General features: G+C 43.3%; 1 protein-coding gene across 7 annotated transcripts in view; it reads right to left on the bottom strand.

The window, feature by feature from the left end:
• Positions 1–20673, bottom strand: part of ELAVL4 (ELAV like RNA binding protein 4) — a 99739-nt gene that overhangs the window by 15333 nt on the left and 63733 nt on the right. For 5 of the 7 annotated variants that reach the window (XM_083157373.1, XM_083157369.1, XM_083157374.1 and 2 more), the window contains exon 3: positions 12814–12900. The exons of the other annotated variants lie outside the window; for them this stretch is intronic. In XM_083157373.1, the coding sequence (XP_083013499.1) occupies positions 12814–12900 (87 nt within the window). The remainder of the gene's footprint in view (positions 1–12813; positions 12901–20673) is intronic. 7 annotated transcript variants of the gene reach the window in all.

Here is a 20673-nt window from a genome sequence, read left to right as displayed (position 1 = left end):
TCTAAAATTTAGACCTGGAGATTTGCTCTATAACACGGGTTTTTCACCTGGTTGAAAGGGTCGATCCGGAACTCACACTTCGGGTCTTGACCTGAGTATTTAATGCAATTCCCAGGTGGAACTGCTTCACCTGGGAATCTCATACCCCTTTCAGACATACTACCCGGGATTTCACTCCTGGGTTCAATCCTGGGATTTTAATGACCCCGGATCGATTGCAGATGCTTAGGTTCCGGGTTGTGAAATCCCAGGAAGACCCTTTCAGACATACGCTAGACCCAGGTTAATGCGCGTTCATGTGAAAAAACCTGGGATTTTCACATATGTGTGAAAGGGGTATTATTTTCGGTGTGAAAGGGGTATAAGAAGAGGAAGCGAGCGAGTAGAACATTGCAGTGAAATTTGATAAATGGGTGGAAAAGGAATATTTTTTAGGGGCACTCCATAATGGCCATGTTGTACCTGCCCTGAGCTGGCAGTCTTTGATGTTGACCGAATCTATTAGACCCATTTGGCTCCCATGCAGCACTGTGGAGAACATTTTTTAAATACGGGTGTTGAATGCAAGTTAGCTGCAATTGCTACCGGCCGCCACCTGTGATTTCTGCCTATATGCAGAGATGCATGTGCCTGTGTGGGAAGACTACCCCTATCCATACACTTAGGGGTATATTTACTAAGATGGGAGTTATATTGAAGATGGCATGTTGCTATTGACAACCAGATGATAAATAAATAAAAAGCAGATTCTTATTGGTTGCTATGGGAAACATCTCATCTTAGTAAATAAAACCCCTTAGTTTCCAAATGTATCATCTTTACACAACTGATTAAATATCTATAATGTGTAATATTCCCACCACCACAAATGTGTTAAAGACACAATATAGTGACTCCATCTTACACAAAAAAATTCACATTTCAGATATCCTTTGTCGCTTATGTGTGGACTGCAAGCGAGCCCCACGCCCAGATGCATTGTGCAAATCCAAGGCTACAAGCTGTTCATAATGGATGTGATTCATAAATGACCACTAATGAAGTTAATTACTGTATCTGTGTAAACAAGGGACTCTTGAAAACATTTAGACGGTCAATTTGTTTGATTACAAAAACAAATAATGTAAGTCCCATGTATTTTTATTTCTTATTGTACTTTACTCTCCTTGTGACATTTTTGATGCATAGAATTTATTGCGAACATTTAAGTGGACCATTTAAAGAACAATCATAGAAGAGGGCACACATTAGGCAATATCTAACATGAAAATATTTCCATTATTATTTAGCAAATAAAATGAATTCTGTAAATGCACCGAATGCGGCCTCATATTTTCATGAACAATAATAACAATGTCACACAATAGCATCCTCTTGTAACCCAGAGGTCCTCAAGGCACCCCAATGGTCCAGGATTCAGTATATCCATGCCTGGTTAATTTGAGCCATGGATACTTCTAAAACCTGTGCTGTTGTAACCTATAAGGCAGTGGTACTGAAACTCCGTCTCTAGTACCCCACACAGGTCACCCTCAGGAGTACTGTGTATCACTAACTGTCACACTTTAACAATACAGAGGTGACCTGGAAACATGAACTGTGTGGGGCGCAGAGGGCTAAGGTTGAAAACCTGTGACATAAGCCATTACTGCAATAACACTGAATCAAGCATCCCCTGCTGACAAATTGGGCAATACAGTCTATTTTAAAGGTCTCGAGGAAAGGGTCGTGGCTCTGTCCCAAAAAAGGTCCTTCCCGGGGAGCAACTTGGGTTGGCCCAGGGAAGGACCCGATAAGGCCCACTGTAAACTTGTATACTGGGTGATCTAACAGGGGTCATGCTTACAGCATGGGGAGAGCTGGATTTCCTGGTGCTTGGAGATTGTCATCTCTAAGCACCAGCAAAAGAGAGACCGTGTGCAATTTGAATGGCACTGACACAGGTATAATCTGGGTAGGAGCTGCAGTGGAAATAGGGTTTGTCCTGGGTCAGTTCCTGGATTTTGGTGCAAAAGGGGTATTTTTTAAAAGTGAGAGGATATAGGGAAATATGCAATTGCTGTCAGAACTGCCGTCTTTCCGACAAAATGGCAGTTTCGGCAGCAATTGATTTTCTGACTTGAATAGGTTGGAAGGAATTCTGACCTGTTCAATAAGGGCTGTTTTCCCCGACAGTTTAGAATGCTCCGACCTGTTGGAAACAAGGTGGATTGGAGGAATAGCCGCCAATCCACCTGCTTTGGTCGGAAAAAATGCAGCCAAATTCGGCAGGTTTTAGCCCCATTTCTGGCAATTTCATCCAACTTTAAAAGAGTCGAATTGAGGCAGGGAGGATGGCGTAGGGTGAGCAGCTATTTGCACCCTATACAGATATAAGACACTACACCTCCTGACCTGACCACTGGCCATGACCATAATACATCTATTACACTTTATACAGACATAGGAGACTACACGCCAACATGACCTGACCACTGGCCATGACCATAATACATCTATTACACTTTATACAGACATAGGAGACTACACGCCAACATGATCTGACCACTGGCCATGACCATAATACATCTATTACACTTTATACAGACATAGGAGACTACACGCCAACATGATCTGACCACTGGCCATGACCATAATACATCTATTACACTTTATACAGACATAGGAGACTACACGCCAACATGATCTGACCACTGGCAATGACCATAATACATCTATTACACTTTATACAGACATAGGAGACTACACGCCAACATGATCTGACCACTGGCCATGACCAAAATACCTCTATTACACCCAATACAGATATAGAACACTACACCTCCAACATAATCTGACCACTGGCCATGACCATCATACATCTATTACACTGTATACAGATATAGAACACTACACCCCAACATTTCCTGACCACTGGCCATGATCATAATACATCTATTACACTGTATGCAGACATAGGACACTACACCACAACATTTCCTGACCACTGGCCATAATACATCTATTACACTGTATACAGACATAGGACACTACACCCCAACATGTCCTGACCACTTGCCATGACCATAATACATCTATTACACTGTATACAGACATAGGGGGGTATGAAATATGCCCCCGCTATTTCCGACGGGGGAAATAGCAGCGGCTCCCTATTCAATGCTGTCTTTAGCGACAGCATTGAAGCGGGATCACGGAAGAATGGGATTACTTTAGAAGCTGTCTGGCCTGTTCTGCCGATAACGGCTGTGGATTGTCTCGATCCCAGCCACAGATTGCCAATCCACGGTCGTTTTCACAGCCACGCCCCCTCTGCGCCGATTGGCAGGTGGGACATTGAATCCCGCCGGTCGTTCTGCAGTCGATCAGACTGCAAATGGGCCAGGATCATGGCTGTCGAAAGGGATTGACAGCCGTGATCCTGGATTGCATACCCCCATAGAACACTACACTCCAACATGACATTACCACTGGCCATAATACATCTATTACACCCTATATAGACATATGACACTACACCCCAACATGACCTGATCACTGGCCATGACCATAATACATATATTACACCCTATATAGACATATGACACTACACCCCAACATGACCATAATACATCTATTACACCCTATACAGACATAGGACACTAAACGCCAACATGTCCTGACCACTGACCATGATCATAATACATCTATTACACCCTATACAGACATAGGAGACTACACGCCAACATGATCTGACCACTGGCCATGACCAAAATACATCTGTTACACATTATACAGACATAGGACACTACACCCCAACATGTCCTGACCGCTGGCCATAATACATCTATTACACCCTATACAGACATAGGAGACTACACGCCAACATGATCTGACCACTGGCCATGACCAAAATACATCTGTTACACATTATACAGACATAGGACACTACACCCCAACATGACCTGACCACTGGCCATAATACATCTATTACTCCCTATACAGACATAGGACACTACACCCCAACATGACCTGACCACTGGCCATAATACATCTATTACTCCCTATACAGACATAGGACACTATACCCCAACATGTACTGACCACTGGCCATGACCAAAATACATCTGTTACACCCTATACAGACATAGGACATTACACCCCAACATGACCTGACCACTGGCCATAATACATCTATTACTCCCTATACAGACATAGGACACTACACCCCAACATGACCTGACCACTGGCCATGACCATAATACATTTCTATCACACTGTATACAGAGTAAGACATTGTGTAGAACACCACACCGTTATAGGGCCAGATGTATACCGGTGAGCCACCACCTGCCTTGCAGTGAGCTATAATAACTCATACTGTACGTACAGTATGTGCTCAATATACCCGTATGGTCCATATCACTTGTGTTCATACGAGCTTGTCATTACACATGGTTATTGCGCACCATTACTGCTGGGTCTGCGTAAGGGGAAGCTGTAAGGGCCACATGTCTTTCTACCAGCTCAAATTGTATGTAGCACAGTGGCCATTACTGGGATTCTGCTGCACAAATAGAAACAGTTCTCATGCATAATGCAAACTCTGTCATGCAGGGGGAGGCAGCAGATGTGCCTACCGAAGAGTCAGCAATGTAATTCTAAGGTTAAAATAATGCAACCCACGGGGATCAAAAGGTAAAAATAACCCTGCACTAACGCAGAGACAGCAGAGTCAGAAGCGTTCTGCTGTTCTCATGTATTCTGCTGATAACACGCAGCCCTTGTCCAATGTCACCGAGAGACTGGCAGCTCTGTATTCTCCACTCCTGACGCCGATAACAGCCATGGCTGGCAAACGTGACTGGTGTACATTTTTTATCCTAATGTATTAATGTAATAGAACGTCTTGTCTCACCCCTGCTGACCACAGGACAAAGACCAAGGAATGGGGGAAGGGCGGCAGACAAAAGACATATACCGTAATGACCGAGAAGCCTTTACAGTAACAGCATCTAGTAAAGACTGCACATTGGGGAGGGATTCAAGTAGATCTGGTTCTCTGGCTATTTCGGGCTGTAATATATTATGTTCTGACAAATCTACAACGAATAATGTGGGCTGATTCCGCGTAGCACGCAGTAGCAATGCGCACAGATATCATGGAGATAAGCAGGTGCCAAAGAAAGAATCTGGTTTCTGTGCCTGCGCCGCATCCGGCATTTGCCACAGACAGAGATGGTAAGTGCGTACAGATCGATACGTCTATTGAGGATCTGCACTTCCTGTACAATTGGCATTTCTGGGGGTGGTAAATATTTGGCCATCATGCAGTCACGTGAAACTCTTCTGCTTAATGGCAGGGCCATGCGGTCGGAGGTGGGACGGAACTTTTTGCGCACAGGACTGGCAGGTGTCCCGATATAAACGAGGGTGATCATAATGGACATGAGTTTGATTTGCCATCTCCGCTTGTTACCTCCTACAAATGCTCACTGGCGGCCAATCGCTCTGCCTCTAAGGATCTGATTCAGACCTGATATTCTTGTAATGCTGCTAATGCTGCAGCTGCCTCTCTCCCCAGCTCCACACACAGCACTGACCAGCGTGTGCTGACATGGGTAGAGAGGCTGTGCTGCAGCTGCATCCTGTCTTCTCTCACTAACTGCCTGGCTCTCTGCAACGCAGGGCGGGGAGGGGGACCCAGAACCCTCCACTCCGGCCTGGGTAAAAAGTAACCACCTCCTTCACTCTGTGCCACTGGGCACACTGAGCAGCTGCCCAGGGTCCCACGATTCTAGGACCCTTCAAACAGGGGCAGGCTGGACCATACAGAGTGCTACTCAGCTGCTCTAATTGTGAATTATACACAAATACAGCAGCAAGGCAGCATTTTCTGGTGGATGGTCGGAGCTATCCAGCAATCATAGTGCTGATAGCAATCACTGTAAGGACGCATAGGGAGAGATGACACGAGACTGCAGCAGTGGCGAGCTCTGATTTATTTTTTTATTCCCCTGAATGACTGCGCTGGGGCCCCCTGTGCATTGCTTTGCCCAAGGCCTACAATGCTGCTAAGACATCCCTGACCATGAGGCACAGAAAGTCAGATGGATAGGTTGCATTCATTACTGATAGATACCCGATTTAGCAATCCACATTTTCACAAATGTCTATGTATTAGTGATTTATGTTAGCCAGCAGTCCAGTGCAATACATGATGTGACATTGGATTGGAGTGAGAATGTTCTGTTTAGAAAAAACTATTAGTTATTTCCAGCTGCAATAACTGCAATTTCGAAATCAAATGAAATGTAATTAACTGGCAGAGACAGGAAGAGGTCCTTGCTGAGATCAGAGCAGGCATATTTAAACCAATCAAGCAGAATCTGTACAGGATACTGTCTAATCATCTGCTCTATCCTGTCCTAAACTTTGCTCTTGCGGCTGAGCACGAGATGTACACAATTAAAGGAGAATGTCACTCAAGGAAAGTTCTTTGCCTTTAAAGCCTTTTACAGGGGGACGTTAATTTTAGGTATTCAATGTAAAAGCTTATTGACGCTGAACACAGACACACACACTTGTGTACAAAGCTGTACATACTGTAGAATCCATCTATTTTAGATGTTTTTGTTAGAAAGTGAGGGGGAATTCAATTATGAGCGAAGGGAGTGGATTGCTTTTGCCACACAATTACACGCTGGCAACGGCAGCCCAATTCACCCCCTTTGCCAGGACGTTGAATACCCAAATTACCTGCTCGCTACCCTATGGGATTTGCAGAACAAATCTGTTTGTGTTAATTTAATTCCCCCCACAAGCATGGTTGCCTACCTGACCCTCTCCTTCAGGGAGAAGATGCTCTGTTCCTGGACTTCCCTGGTGATGTATGATTGCCATCACCTGTGGTGAAACACCTTTCTTATCAATGACCCAGCTCCCCACAGGTGATGGCAATCCTACATTACCAGGGAAGTCTAGTAACAGAGCATTTTCTCCCTGAAGAAGAGGGTCAGGTAGGCAACCATGCCCAATAGGCTTGATCACATTTACATTCTAAGTCCAAATTTAATAAGCCTTAAAAGTGATAAGTGCAGAGAGATAAACTACCATCCAGCAGGGGTTAAAGTGTAGGGGGACGGGTGGAACTAAGTTCCACCACCTGTAATGGTAGGTGGAACTAGTTCCACATCCATCATGGCCCTGCACCGTAATTCCAACAAAAAAGCCCACCCCAGGTCAGCAGATGATGCCAGTGTCACTGATGAGCTGTAGTCACCTCTCCGGTGGCCAAACCTGTCCTCAAGATCTACCAACAATTCATATTTGTAAGGAAACCTGTGGGTCTATAGTAGGAATGAATGCAGCAGGTTTGAAAATGTGACAGTTAGTAATGACTACAGCTGTGCACCAGCTAGGTGATCTGGGGAATGTGACAGTTAAGGGGCATACACACGTAGAGATCTGTGCTGAGCAATTTTGCTAAGCTATTTTGCTAATCAATTTTGCTGGTGTCAAGATCTCCCATGGGGAGCACATACACATGCAGAGTTTTGTGCTAAGTGATTTTGCTAAGCGATTTTGCTAAGCAATTTTGCTTAAGCAAAAACAGTCAGGGTAATGGTTCAGAATGAGAGATTGTGATCAGTATCTCTCATTCTGTACACACAGAGAGATTTGCAGTAATTTGCTAAGCAATCTTACTAGATTGTGACTGCATGCACTGACTTAGTTAGCAAGAGATATTTAATCTCTCGGAGCATACACACGGAGAGATCTGTGCTTACTTTCTAAGCAATCTAGTCAGATTGCTTAGAAAATAGCACAAATTTGCTCCGTGTGTACACCCCTTTAGTCATGACTACAGCTGTGCACCATCTACTAGGTGGTCTGGAAAACGTTGTGGCCACCCCTGGTAAATGTGATGTAATGGGGAAATCACTTCCACTACCTCTCCAGGACCACTTTAAAGGTGCCCATACACTAGTAAGATTTATCTTCTGATGTGGCTGGTTGGAGCAAAAACATGGTTATGGATGAGTGACAGTTTTTCAGTTTTCCAGCATTTCCAAGCAAATGGTCAACTGTCATTTGCTCTCATCCATAACCATGTTTTTGTTCCAACCAGCCAGATCTGAAGATAAATCTGCGTGTGTTTGGCCACCTTAAGCCCTGCTCTTAACTGGCACTTATCAAACACAGACTGTGACATGACAGTTAGCAGCTGATTGGCAGGTACTTTTAGCACTCTCCACTTTATCACTTTTCAATGGATAAGCTCAGTACTCACTGTAGGATATGCACCTACAGTACATCTGGCCTAATGAGAAATATTGCACTGTTCATCTGCTAATTAACACTGGGAAACTGTGTATAAAAAGGTGATTACTGAAGTTTCCTATTATCACCAGATCCTACTGTACCTAAAACTTTACAACGCTCCACAATGTATTTTATTATATAATAGTATAATACTTGATAATTGCAGAACGTATGAAGAGCACATGAAAAACACATCAGTAAAGCACGTGTTCGTTTCCATACAATTCTATATTACAATGTGCCACAAGTCGCACTTGTGAATAAGCTCATTCACTAAAAACTAATTTAGTACTTGGAACTAGTCAACTAAAAGATAATGGGCGGAATGTTCTAACATCAGCAGCCGCCCTCCACCAGGCTTCGCATTGTTAATAATCACATATGCTGTAACATATGCCATCATTAACGCAAGGGACAGCTCTTGCGGTAAGTGCTGTCCCTTGCGATGCGGCCACGGTGCTGGAATTCTGGGTCTGAGACCCGGGAGTCCATCTGCGCATGCGTAGAGCGCCCGAGCCGGCCGCAGGGCATGCTGGGAGGGATCCGTGATGGATCCCTCACACAGCGCTGCGGTAAGAAGCCCATAGGAACACTGCGTAGGGGCAACATAGAATACAGAAATGCGGTAAAAACCCAGATAACGGGGTTTTTACCGCATTTCTGCTTTAGAGAATCCCGCCCAATGGGGTCATTCGTATCCACACGCTCCTCTGTGCGTTCGCACAGGGGAGCGATTGTTTGAGACTGTGCATGCGCATACACGTGTATCTGCATGTGCAGCCACTTGGTGCGAGCAAATTACCTATTTGCCGGTGAACCCACCAGTGCGGGCGGGCCCCCGTCGCGTTTCATGGGGGTTACTATGAAAATGCTGGGCATTCCCATAGAAATCCGCGCATGATGTGGGTGCGGGGGGTGGGCAGTTTACGTCAGTGGATGTTGGCTGCCCGCCCGCTTTCCGCACAGGGTGCTCGCAGATCTAAGACACCAAAGATGGTCGCCAACCATTAAATGATATTCTCCCCGCGCGCAAGGCTGCAAATGGATGTTTATGTTAAACATTCATTTGCATGCATGCAGGGAAATCCGTGGGTGACGGGGGGACGGGCGTTCACAAAGCTGTGAATTTTTCTGCTTTGCGTGTCAACCAGAATGACCTCCTTATGTCTCATTGGGGCAGATGTATTAAGCTTTAACAAGAGATAAATCCAAGGGTGATAAAGAGAGATAAACGTCCAGCCAATCACCTGCTAACTGCCATGTTACAGGCTGTGTTTGAAAAAAGTCAGTAAGGAGCTGATTGGCTGGACGTTTATCTCTCCTTATCACCCTCGCATTTATCTCTTGTTAAGGCTTAATACATCTGCCCCATTGATTGCTAAGGTTAACATTATGCTATTGAATCATTATCAAAAGGATTATTATTTTTTGCCTTTGTCACTTTAATTTCATTACATTATATAAATGAACTCATATCAAACAGCCAATCACCTAATTCGGTTTATTCTGGCCAAGCATGCTACAATCTGATTGGATTATTGCATTCTGTTTAGAGATAACATTTTGACAACAAATCTGATGAAATTTTAAGGACCCGGCCCAATCTGCTTGAAAAGGAAAATGTCCCCAATTCTAGGTATTAAATAAACCTTCTAGTACCTTAAGCTATTATTAAAAGGATGCGGCTGTTAGGTCGACAATAAGAAGGTTAATAATATAATAATAAAAATAAATTGACCACTTTTAGTCAACAAGACATAGGTAGACATATTAAAAAAGTCGACATGGTCGAAGGTCGACACATGCAACGGGTCAACGTGAAAGGTCGACATGAGGCTTTTTTTTCATAAGTGGGCATAGCGTTAGATTATAATAGTGCCTGAAACACGGTACACTGATACGGTGCCCATGTCGACATAGACACAAAAAAAGTGAAAACCTCATTGAATATTTTCCATGTCGACCTATTGCTTGTGTCAAACTTTCCACCCTGTCGACCTAAGGCATGTGGACCTTTTTCATGTGTCGACATACAGTACGGCCTGTTGACCAATAGTGATCAACCTATTGACTATCGACCCTTTGACCCATACCCTAATTAAATTATAAGCTAAAATACATAGTAATTACATACGTATGGAAGCTATGGATCACAGCAATTATGGGGAATAAATAGGTAAAATATAGAGATATAGGGGGTTATTCTGGTTCACTCGCAATGGCAAATTCCTTCTCAAATGGCCAAAACCATGTGCACTGCAGGTGGGCAAATGTAACATGTGCAGAGAGAATTAGATTTGGGTGAGTTATTGTGTTTCTGTGCAGGGTAAATACTGGCTGCTTTATTTTTACACTGCAATAGAGATCTCACTTTGAAGTAAAACCCCACCCAAATCTAATTCTCTCTGCACATGTTACATCTGCCTCCCTGCAATGCAGCAGGGTTTTGTCCATTTGAGAAGGAATATGCCTCTCTTGGGAGTGAACCAGTAAAATGGCCATAATGTATAAATTTTACTTAAAATACTGTAATAATACATTTTAGGACAAAACTAGTAAATTAACCATAGAAAATCTCATTATACCAATAGATGGAGATCCACACACTACAATATTTACTGTAGACAACAAAGACAACATAAATGGCACAAATACGACTTTACAATTGTTTCCTATACATCTCCTAAATCATTTGCCCAGGGGCTGTGATAAGGCCCTGACATGTGAATTCTCCGTATAGCTAAAAATAAACATGTCTGTCTATATGAAAGGCAATTGCAAGCCAAGTGAGTTATTTGATATATATAACACTATATTTACACTAAAAATCATGATCTCGATTGCCCAGGCTTAGGGCCAGATTCTCTATGCTTCAAAAGTGATAAAATAGAGAGTGATAAACAGCCAGCCAATCAGCTCCTGCCTGCCATGTCACAGACTGTGTTTGAAAAATGTCAGGCAGGAGCTGATTGGCTGGCTGTTTATCACTCTCTATTTTATCATTTTTGAAGCTTAGAGATTCAGGCCCTTCGTAAGTAGCCCTGCATTGTTACATTACAATAATGATGTAAATCAGGCCTGGTCAAACTGTGACTACCCAGCTGTTATGAAACTACAAGTACCAGCATTCTTTGCCACAGTTTTGCTATTAGAGAATGCTAAAACTGTGGCAATGCATGCTGGGATGTGTAGTTTCAAAACAGCTGGATAGTCACAGATTGCCCAGGCCTGATGTAAATTTTCTCAAAAGACTAAACCCAAACACCTTAAAATTTTGCATTAATCATATTTCATATTATGTGTTCAACATTTTAGGGGGGGGGGGGGGGATGCATCAAACGTTGCTGAGCGATTCAGTAGAGAGAAAAAAAGGGATCTATGCACGAATTCTTGGAGAGAGAAAAAGTGGACAGAGATGTAGTACCAACCACCTGGCTCCTAACTGTAATTTTTAAAATATACAGTAGCTTGTAACATAACAGTTAATAGCTGATTGGATGAAACTTTGTCCACTGTATCTCTCTGCAGTACTGAAGTACAGTACCAACCAATCATCTCCTAGCAGCCTGTAAAATGACAGTAGCTGAATGGTTGCCACTTTCTCTATATGGTTTGATACATCTCCCCCTATGGAAGACTCAAAAGAAAACTAGTATAAAGGAAAACGGTGGTGTTGGCCATAGAAGTCAATAATATGTTAGATTTTCCAAACACGAGAAACATTACATTCCACTGTTTTCTCTTCGCACCAATTTCCCATAACTGTCCGCCATCACAGGGCTTACTGCAAACACCAGAGGACTAGATTTCCTTGTATGAACTCTATACCCCAGTCCAATAATGGCTGTGTATTATTAGATAGACAGTGTCTAGATAGAGAGTCAATAGGGTCAACATTTAATACGTCGACAGGGTCAAACGACATGGGAAAGCTCAACAGGGTCAAAATGTCGAATGGGTCAAAAGGTCGCCCCATGAAAAGGTAAACATGAGTTTTTCACAATTTTTTGTTGTCAATGTCGACAACTGTCGACATGGACCACCAATTAGCATAATGCGTACGCTCACCATGCTTCTGGGTACCCTCTATGCCGACATGGATGGTGAAGCGAGAACAAGCCAGTTAAAAAAATCGTGAAAAACGTATGTGGACTTTGTCATGCGTTATTTGTTTTTTAGGTCGTCTTTTTTGACCCTCCTAACATTTCGACCTTATTGACCTATCCCGTGTTGACCTTTTGACCCTGTCAAACTATTGCATATCGACCTTTTAGGGTAGACCTATAGACTGTCCATCTAGACATTGTAGAACCGTCCAATAACACTGACACTTGTACTCTTAGAGCATTAGAAAGTGCCATTGTCAGTTCCCACACCCCCCCCCCCCCACACACACACATTGGCCCCTAAACCAATTGAGTGCCAGGGGGTCTTCAACGCGCGAGACATTGAGGACCCCTCCGGCACTGAGCTAGAGTATATCAAAAAGCAGTAACAAACACTACTGACCTTTCCCAAAGATAGGGCCCTCTTCAGTAAGGGGTTTCCATTTTGTGCCAGTGGCTAAATCCTTCAAGTGTTCCTCCAATTGTGTGCCTATGGCAAAAATCCTTAGTGAATAGGGCCCAATAATAATTATATCTCTGTATATTAATTATATATCATACATGTACAATACGAAATTTGGGAGCACAAACCTACTCCACAAAAAGAAAAATAAACAACAAAATAAATAAGACAAGAGCATATTGCAGTGAGACAATTATATACTGTACTAAAACTGGGCTAGGTTTTTCCGCAATTTTAAAACTTCATGCAACTGTAATTTTCGAATTGGTACATTTCTTCTTGCCAAATACATTGCGTTACCAATACCTTCTTTATTTTTCATCAACTTTTTAAAAACATTCAGGCTTGATGGATTATTTTTTTTTATTGACGTTGGATATGTCACAGAACCGTTCTGTAAGTACAGATGATCTATATCATATTCAAGGGTAGTGAAGATAAGCAACTCTGCCAGGGTGATAAAAATGGGCTTCCAAACTAGAGTGGAAAAGCAATGTATATGTCATTGTATATGGAAGTTATGTATGATCCAATGCATGGTCTTAAATGCACATCTTCACTCCCAAAGAACATAATATAAATATATTATTACACATGACAATGGACAATACAATAGACAATAGGTCTGATCTTCAGGTGTGGGGAAGCATTAACTGGTCAAGGGACAAATAAAGAAAATAATTTACATACAATAAGTATCTTTATTAATGTGCAAGAATTCATGCACAATGTCACACTTTATAGAATACCGGCTGTGATATTGAGTGATAGTATACTGTAGATACTTAACTTAGTAAATCTTACACAAAAGTTAATTCTGAAGCTAATTAGTCAATATCACTCGCTGCAAAAGATGTCTGAAAAAAGGGGGATTTACTCTCCTGCGTAACCAGGGACCTCGATTCTGTTGAGATCCCCACACTGAATGAGTGAGTCCCCCAGCTGCCGCCCACCCCGACCCCTCGCACGCCGGATTCTTTTGCACGGCCTGCGAATGGATGTTTAACATAAACATCCATTCGCAGGCTATGTGGAAACACCTACAGTACATCATTGAATGATGTGGAACGAGCATGCATATCTAAGTGACTCTCAGGTCACTTAGATTTGCGTGCAGACTCCACAGGAACTGGGCGGGCAGCTGACACCCGGTGATGTCAGCTACCCGCCCCCGGCACCCACGTCACGGGTTTGATTTTCATGGGAACGCCCAGTGTTTTCATGGAAACGCCCATAAAACGATGGGCGATCCCATGGGGGCGACTACCCACCGCCTCACCTGCCCCCTGCCCGCACCTAGCGTTTACAGATGCACAGAAATGCATCTGCACCTGCGCAGAAGCAAAACACCCCCCCGTGCATGGAGAATGGTAACTGGGGCAGTACGGATGGTGTAATGGTTAGCATTATTGCCTCACAGCACTGAGGTCATGGGTTCAATACCCACCATGGCCCTAACTGTGCGGAGTTTGTATATTCTCCCCGTACTTGCGTGGGTTTCCTCCGGGTACTCCGGTTTCCTCCCACAATCCAAAAATATACTGCTAGGCTAATTTGGCTCCCAACAAAAATTAACCCTAGAATGTCTGTGTGTGCATGTACATGTGGTAGGGAATATAGATTGTAAGCTCCACTGGGGCAGGGACTGATGTGAATGGTCAAAATATTCTCTGTAAAGCGCTGCGGAATCTGTGTGCGCTATATAAGAAACTGCTAATAAATAAATAAATAATAAATAAATGTGCAGGAAGAGTTAGATTTGGGTGGGATGTGTTCAAATCTAAATTGCAGTGTTTGAATAAAGCTGCCAATGTTTACAATGCACATAAAAAAATAACTCCCCCATATCTAACTCTCTCTGCACATGTTACATCTGCCCCACCTGCAGTGCAGCATGGTTTTTCCAATCTGCAAAAATTGCAGCCGTGCTGATAAGTCTGAATCAGGCCCATAGAGACTGATTCAGCTTTGTTCGCAAATGAAACAAGCACACAAATGGGCAAAACCAAACTGCAGATAGGGGCAGATCCGGTGATGTCAGCTGCCCGTACCCGCACCCGCGTCATAGGCTATTAGCCTGAGAATACCCAGCCTTCTCATGGGAACGCCCCCACCCAGCGAACAGATTGTTTGTTGTGGACGCACTCACCCAGAACGAGCGTTAACAGCTATCGGACCAAGGATGGGGAACCTTTGGCCCTCCCAGCATGCCTTGCTACAGTTTTAGCATGGCCAAACAAGAAAACTGTAGCAGGGCATTCTAGGATGTGTAGTTCAACAGCTGGAGGGCCAAAGGTTCCCCCATCCCTGTGTAGGATATAGCTGTTTTGCTTGGAATAAGGAGACTCTATGGTATTTTTTTTTTAAATACTGCATGGAAGATGTTTTGCAGCACTTCCAGTTGATTGTAAGGAAGCAGAATCTAGACAGCTGCCGCTTCCGTTGAAATCCGCTCCTTGCTTTGTGATGTCCCACACATGGGAACAAAACACATTTGATTGTGATTAAGGGAAAAAAAGGGCAGAATTTAAAATGCAGAAGGGGGAGGTGTGAGTGCAAGGAAAGCGAAGACGAACATTCTGGCAATTGTAAGCTGCCAGTGTGGGCTTCAGCGGACGATCATAAACAATACAGAGAGCCTTGCAGGGTTTCATTCTCATCTGACGCACTGAGGAATGGATCAAATAGTTTAACTCTTCTGTGGAATGCTGATCTAACTCAGAATGACTGACATGCTCCACTATGGTAGAATGGAATAGAACAAAAAGATAAAGTTAGCATCACACCCAGTGGAGAGGCCTGTCCACAATCTCATAGTTAGATATTGTAGGTTCTTTCTGTGTGTGGTTTGTTTGTTCTCCCCACACGGTGGAGTTTGTATGGTTTCTCCGTGTCTGTGAATGTTTTTTCCTGAGTGCACTGGTCTCCTCCCACATTCCAAAAACATTCCAAAAACATAGAGGTACAGATGGAGCCGGCCTCTTTATTGTAGGGGTTAGCAAAAGTATCGCGCCCCGTGGCAACGGAGCATGCCCCGGATCCCCGCCGCCTCCCCCGTCGTTGCCGCCGGTCCCCCTCGCTACCCCGATCCCCCCCCCAACACTGTCCGTCTTCCTGAATCGGAGATGGTCAGGGACCCGCAGTGCCGCCGTCGAGAGACTGGGAGGTGCATGCGTGTGAGGCGCACGCACGTCCCAGTTCAGTGTAGCCCCTGTCCGCCGGCGCTCACTAGAGGGGAGGCTCTGGCGAGCCCCAGCCAAGGATGACAGGGGCTCCATGAAATAGACCCTAGTGCATGTCTCTGGAGAGTGGGGTTGGAGAGATTTAGAAGGGTATTTTATCCCAGACGCTATATCTGCCTTGTGTTTCCGACATTATTAGGTTGAATGTTATTCGACCTATTCAATGTGGGGTCAGTTCTTCTGCCAGTCGGAAAGTCCAGGCAATGGTGAAAATGGGTGTAGATAGTCGGAAACGGCCACAGGTTCATCAATCCAGCAGCCGTTTCCGACAATAAAGATTCACCTCCATAGGGAGGTGAACCTGGTGCAGGCGAGTCCGAGATGGTATTGAATACCCCCCTTAGACTGTAATATCCAGTATGGCAGGAACTGAAGTAAATTTTAATTAAATATTCTCTCTTGCATAACATACAGAAGTGTCTCTATATAAATAAAAGGTAAAAATAGTGGACTGGAGTACCCTGAGTAAACCCACACAGGCATGGGGATAATATACAAACTCCACACAGTTACTACTAAATGAGCACTCTAGTTGAATTTAAATTCTCAAAATAACAAAAAAAAAATTCCAGAATGTGCCGCATAGAAGTTGTGTTAAAATGATTTGGTCAAGCCAAACTACTGTCCTCATTTGATGAGATCATACACTAAAATTTAGGCTGTGCCAATTGTGACTGATTAATATGAAAGCGCAAATGTACAATTACCAGTTAGGGGGTATTCAATATGGGATTCTGACTGTCAGAATATCCCACCAGTAGGAATCCCGGGCCGTTTTCGTTTCATCCGACAGTAACTCGACAGTTGGAATTCAATGTTCCGGCTGACGAGTGTCGGGAAGTCCGTGGATCAGCGTAAACGAACGCAAATTGTCAAAAAATGGCTGTGAATTCGACAATCCACGTCCGTTTCCGACAAAACAGATGAATCTTTAAAAAAAAAGTCAGATCTTACCCCCTTCAATGCAGTCGTTAACAGCAGCATTGAATAGGTGAGGGCACATATTGGATACCCCCTTAGGCCCTTATTCAGATCTGATCGCAGTACAAATTTGTTTGGAATATGGGCAAAACCATGTGCACTGCAGGTGGGGCAGATGTAACATGTGCAGAGAGAGTTAGATTTGGGTGAATTATTTTGTTTCTGTGCAGGGTAAATAATGGCAGCATTATTTTTACACTGCAATTTAGATTTCAGTTTCAACACACCCCACCCAAATGTAACTCTCTCTGCACATGTTACATCTGCCCCACCTGCAGTGCACATGGTTGTGCCCATTTTCTAAACAAATTTGTACTGCAATCAGATCTGAATAAGAGCCTTAGTGTGGTGGTGGTGATGTGCTGTCCATACATGATTCCCTTTCCCAGCATTCAAGGAGGACAATTCAAGCATATTGAAGCCAAATATGGGCTTACAGTTAACCAGTGATAATGATCCCTCTCACTGCCAGATCTTGCTACGGTGCCAGGTGATTGTAAGTTACTCCTCTGCATAGCAACCTGTACATATCAGCTTTGATTGATGTTGTCCAAATTAGACATCAACAGCAAATGCAGAATATGTTTGGTTGTTGTGGGGTTTTGCAAATTAGCATTTTGTTAGTAAATAACAACATATGTCTCAAAGTTCTTGCAATCATATGTATATTTAGGAGAAAAGAAACATAAAAATGAAACTTTCATGTACATACTGTACAAAAAAATATATTTAATAGACTTTTTCCACTGGTTGCAACGTGAGAGAGTTGTATAGGTGTGCCCATCTTATGAAATAGTCTCTTCCAGGGAAAAAAAATGGGCTACTGTGACTGTGTCAGTGATGGAAAAACATTATAACAAAAAATGAATGTGTGTTGTTGAGGCACTGTACTTCAAAACTAATATTCAGTAGGTGCCACTGTTACTAAAAGCGATGTGAGTTAATATGGATCAGTCAATAGAAGAGCAGGAGCAGCAACTGAGCACTAGTGCTGTGGCTGCTGCCAGTCATAATAGTACTACAACATCTATTAAAAGTGATCAAGGGGGCAAAAACTTTAATACAGGGCCCCTGAAACTTAAACATTTCAATGCCCCCTCAAAAAAAACCCCATTAAGGCTGAAGAATAAACTGTTCACAAATCCCTAAGGAGAGTCTATAGTTGTGAGTCTGACATTTCTAAGATTGTACTGATAAAGAATCCTCCTTCCACCACTTCGACACCCTCTGCAAATGTGGGAATGAGCATAACTAGTAAATATGATAGTGATGATGACATAATAGAAATTGAGGATGCTAGAACGGAAGTGCATCAGGTTCAGGGGAATATTTGTGTACGATCTGATGCTAATGAGGATGTTGTTGATGAAGATTGTGTCTGCGGAAGTCAGCTACCAGTGGCTGCAGTGCTTTCTCTTGATAAAAAGAAAGCCAGTGTCACTGATATAAGACCAAAAATGCCACCTCTTCAGTGTGGAATTTTTTTTAACCAAATCCTGGCAACATTTGTGAAGGCATTTGTGAGGCCAAAGTTAGTTGGTACAGTACATCAATTGCAGCATGTTCATAAAATCTATTTTAAAAAATACTAACAAGCAGTCCAGTATAACCTTCCAGCAGTTTGGATAAACATATGTAATCTTCACCACCAACACCCTCATCATCAACCTCTACCTTAGAGATTGAGGGTAGTCCTTCCAAAAAATATTTTTTGGGGACCACAAAAGTAGCAGTTCTTGAAGTGCTTAGTTCGTTATACAGTGCATGTTTTTTTTAATATCCAACATAAGGCTGGGAGAGCCCAAGGACAAATCCATATTGTACTACTTATTTTCATAATGGGCTGAAGTTTTGGTGGGCACTGGGGGGCTGTCTTTTTTTTGCACAGACAAACATTTTTATTGATTATTGGTCTAATAATTTACTAATTTTCAACACATTTTTAAGAAATATTAATGCAATAGTCAAGGATTCCTGACAAGGGTTGGAAAGCAACATTAATAGTCAAGGATTCCTGACAAGGGTTTAAAGAGCAACATTAGGAAGAGAACATAGGCTGACCTTCTGGCAAAACAACCCTCCTTTCTCCCTGATACATTTTATTTGTTAATCAAACAACAAAGGTGGCAGCTATAGACCACACCCCCTGGTTGTGAGGCCACACCCCCAAATTTCAGGCGCACACCTTCAGCACGTGCAGGAGTGCCTCCTTTCATCGTGTCAAAGGTATGACAACATTATCATGTGATATGTGCTGAGGGTGACAGAGGTTAGGCCAGCCCTTCTATGGCAATGAGCATCGTACTACAGAGAAAGCACCTCAGAATAAAATATTAACTATTGTTAAATATACATTGAGGAGATGGGGTGGGCCTTCTGCAGTTATTCTATAGGTTCTGATCATAGTTTTCCCTTTAAAAGCTTTTACATGTGTTTCAAAAACACCTCAGTTTATGAGTCACCGTCACAATGCTATCTGCAGCATTGATTGCCTTCAGTGTAACTGATATGTAGGTCTGTGAAGCATAGGGGAGAATTCCCAGGAGGATTCCGTTTTCTGCACCTTTCCTGTGATTATAAATAACCTCTCCAGAAAATCTCAGGTGACAGAAACCCATATTGCAAAATCTGGATGGAGAGTTTATACAGTATGTGTGTGTGAGTGTGTGTATATATGTATGTGTATAGATGTGGAAAGATATATAGATAGCTACGCAAACACAAAATAATAAGGGAGAATAAAGAAATCTTGTGTATAGGAGCTTGTTTGACACCACAATCTTCCGACATCAGGGTGATAGGAGCCTTCAATACTACTTTGTGCTGGTGAGGGACATGACTCCTTCCACTCACTGACTAACAAGACATGGTTTCTTGTTGTCTCTTTCAGTGGCGTAAACACATATGTGGCAGACCCTGCAGCGGCTTGGGGGAGCGAGACCAGTGGGTTCTGTGGGAGAGCGGGTCCTGCTCATTACATATGCATGGGGCGGGGACCCGCTCATTCAATATGCACTGCACTGGGTCATATGTACAGGGCGGGACCAGCTCAGCGCTTCCTGCTGCCTGGGTCGCCTGTCAGCTCAGCCAGCGGCGCCCGTAGTCCATCGCCTCGCCCCTTCTTGGGGTGGGGGTGGGGGGCGCACCGGAATTTTTTTTGCCAGTGAGGACAAAAATTTCTAGCTATGCCACTGCCCTCCTCTCTAGGGTTACCACCTCATCCCATTAATTCTGGACACTTATTAATTACACAGGTTCTGTGGCTGATGAAATGGAGTTTTGAGGTCAGCCAGCTACAGAACCTGTGTAATTAATGTGTCCAGAATTAAAGGGATGAGGTGGTAACCAGTGTTCCCTCTAAGCTGTGCGCGCGCAACTTGACGAGCATGCTCACAGACATTACAACAGAGCGCACAAAGCAGCAGTGGTCCCTTTTTGCAGTTGTGGACTCAATTAATGTGTGTTTCACCCATTAACTACTTTGTGTGCTGTGTTTTGAATGTTTAAATGTTTAATATAATTTTGAAGTAAAGTTAACACAAATGCTGAACGTCATTTTCCAGTTATATATAAGTGA

The sequence above is a fragment of the Crinia signifera genome, chromosome 8 (assembly GCF_055691185.1).
Source record: "Crinia signifera chromosome 8, ASM5569118v1, whole genome shotgun sequence".
NCBI classification, from domain to species: domain Eukaryota; kingdom Metazoa; phylum Chordata; class Amphibia; order Anura; family Myobatrachidae; genus Crinia; species Crinia signifera.
This window is presented reverse-complemented; position numbering and strand designations above follow the sequence as displayed.